We start from the raw sequence: 2,895 nt of genomic DNA on the forward strand, positions 1-2,895 counted from the left end.
CTGAGATTCTGTGGTCCCTCAGCTTGGAGACTCACTGGTACCCAAAACTTGCAGCCTTCGCATCTCACTCCTGCTAAGCAGCTCCATCAGCAGCCACCAGATCGATGGACGGCTGTAAACCCCCGAGCACCGCGCTCCTTGTATCATTTATTATTTACATTCTGCAATTTAGAAGATTTACAGCCCAGTTGTAAGTATTTCCAAAGGCTGTTTCCTGGGAGAGTTTAAGCAGCGTGGAAGTGAATTAAGCCTCCATGCAAACAGCCCCGGCCCCGGCGCCGGCACCGCGGGACCAGGGGCTGCCCGGGCTCAGCTGCCCCAGGGCTTTGGTCGCCTTTAACTGAAAGCGGGGTCCTGCTGCTGGGCTCCAGCAGATCCTATCCCAGGGGCAGGGAATGGGCTACCACGGTCCTCGGCTCTGCCTTTGGCTTTCTGCCCACTGGCAGGATGGAGCTGGGCTAAACTAGGCATTAATTAGAGCCCTCGCTAATGAGGGTGTGATGCTTTATTGGTGGGGAAACTGAGGCACAGCTGGCAGTTACGCAGATGCGTCAGCCATGGCTCATCCTCATGAATCACTTAGGGAAGGACTTTTTGTCACCTCATTTATTTCCCCCCCTGTAATTAGGCCACGTCACGGTGGCCTGGCTGGGCAGGGATGCTGCAGGCCCTGGGGCAGCCCCACGGCCGTTACCGCTGTGGGAGCTTCAGGGAGCACCTGGATGGAGCTCCCCTAAGTCCAGCTCATGGGGGAAAGCTGTTGGTGAGCACTGGGGGGTGTAAAGCCTATTTCCTCCTGCAATTTTCAGGATAAACTGCCACTTCTCTGCCAGGAGGTGAGATATTGCACCAGGAGGGGAAACTGAGGCACAGTTCCACAGAAAGAACTCAGGGCCCCAGAGCTCGTATCATTTATTGGGTGAATCTGGGACATCTCAAAAACCGATGAGACAGGGTTGGGCTGTCAGAAAGATTAATGTAGAGAGTGGTTTTGGTTTGTAAGGCTCGCTGCAGCCCTGTCCCTGCCCCTCAGGGACTGTGGTGACCAGCACACCCCGAAGGTCCCTAAAAAAACCCACAGCCTCATCAAATCCCCATTTTTTAGCTTAAAACCATCAGTGAATGCTCCACCTCACCTTTGCTGGCACCTTTCTTTAAGCTGAGGCTGTAATTAAGAGTAATAGACCCTGAGCCGGTAGCAAACAGAGCCATAAATAAGCGCTGGGCTAAGAGGCAGATCACAGCAGTCCCCCTCCCAAGTTCTGCGTGTCCTGGGATGGATCGAGCTCCTTATTTGTGGATTACAAACGCTGACAGCAATCAAACCCCACTGGCGTTACGTGGGAAGGCAATGATGAGCGGGTGAGGACGGGCAGAAAAATCACTCGCAAAATACCAGAGGCCCCCGTGCATGACTTGAGTGGGGGGGTTCCCTCTCGGTAGGCTGAGTGCGGGGATAGTCCCAGCCTGGAGGGTGGTTTTCAGCAGTGCCCAAGAGCTGAGTGATAGGGAAACTGAGGCACAGAGGGTGCTGGCAGGCGACAAGCTGGTATGACCCTGCTCCTCCTTCTCAGCTCCAAATATTCCTAATAACCCCTTGCCCTCCCTGATGCCTTTGCCCACCGCCGGCCAATGCATCACGCAGACACTTCAGCCTATTGCGACTAATAATCCATGCGATTTCCCATTAATTACCGGCTGCTCTTTGGCTTTAGCATCCCAGGAGCTGCTGTGGTGACCGATGTCCTGCTCTAACTCCCGCACCCTCCTGTGCTCTGTTGCAGGTTGCGGCGCTGGAGAGGCAGATCTTTGATTTCCTGGGCTACCAGTGGGCGCCCATCCTGGCGAATTTTTTACACATCATGGCTGTTATTCTGGGTATTTTTGGGACCATCCAGTACAGATCCAAATACCTCATGATGGTAGGTACCGCCAGGGTTGCCACTCCCCATCACCTCTGGGGATGGCTCAGCCCCAGATCCCCTCCCGTATCCAAACCCAAATCCCTGTGGATTGGTCAGGATCCAGCGAGGGGGCAGGGGAGGATGGACCGAGGGATGTTCTGTTCAGCATGGCATGCCCTGATTGGCTTTTCTCTCGGCAGTACGCGGTGTGGCTGGTGCTGTGGGTCGGCTGGAACGCCTTCATCATCTGCTTCTACCTGGAGGTCGGACGTTTGTCGCAGGTAACCCCCCCTTCCTGCTGCCTCCTCTTCCTTCCTCCATCCTCCCTCCCTTCCTCCTTCCATCCTCCTTCTCTTCCTCTTTCCATCCTCCTTCCTTTCCTCCTCTATCCTCATTCTCTCTCCATCCTCCCAGCCCTCCTGCTGTCCTTCCTCCTCCTCCTTTGCCCACTCCACAGCTCTGCCCCTCAAAAAGGGACCCAGAACCCACAAGTGCCCCCACCCTGGCAGCAAAGCACCCTCCTGGGTGCTGGGGGCGGCTCCCTGGGCGGCTCCCAGCGTGCAGCACCGAGCACCTGGGAAGGCGTGAGATGGACAGACAGATGCTTCAGGCAGAGGTGGTGGGGAGGGGGAGGCTTTGAAGCGGGAGAGCAAAACTAATGAGGCTGATGAGATGGGAGTTGCAGGCAGCTCCTTCATCCCTGGGGCACTCAGGTTTACAGGGTGCAGAAATTGGACAGTGCTATTTCTGAACATGCCGGTGAGGAGATAAAGCGGAGAAGGGACACGGGGACTGGGGACGAGCAATGACGAGTAGGTTTGGGGCAGTCTCCAGCAGCTCATGGTGCAGACAGGGATGGGCAAGGCGGCTGGGTGGGGAGGAGGAGACCTCCCTGCTGCAGATTCCCAATTTACCAGGGTCTCCTGGGGCACTGCAAGTGCCTCTCGGCCCCAGAGCACCCAGCAGCAGCAGGAGAGTGGCTGGGCGACAT

The 2,895-nt window shown here is 56.2% G+C and overlaps 1 protein-coding gene across 1 annotated transcript in view; it reads left to right on the forward strand.

Annotated features, from left to right (window-relative positions):
- Positions 1 to 1,715: 1,715 nt before the first annotated feature.
- NKAIN1 (Na+/K+ transporting ATPase interacting 1) overlaps positions 1,716 to 2,895 on the forward strand; it is a gene marked incomplete at both ends in the record, with an annotated part of 6,132 nt that continues 4,952 nt past the window's right edge. Inside the window, 2 exons of the mRNA XM_010142803.1 lie at positions 1,716 to 1,922; positions 2,105 to 2,185. Of these exons, the coding sequence (XP_010141105.1) occupies positions 1,716 to 1,922; positions 2,105 to 2,185 (288 nt within the window). The remainder of the gene's footprint in view (positions 1,923 to 2,104; positions 2,186 to 2,895) is intronic.

This window comes from Buceros rhinoceros, unplaced genomic scaffold (genome assembly GCF_000710305.1).
Source record: "Buceros rhinoceros silvestris isolate BGI_N320 unplaced genomic scaffold, ASM71030v1 scaffold12439, whole genome shotgun sequence".
Classification (NCBI taxonomy): Eukaryota; Metazoa; Chordata; class Aves; order Bucerotiformes; family Bucerotidae; genus Buceros; species Buceros rhinoceros.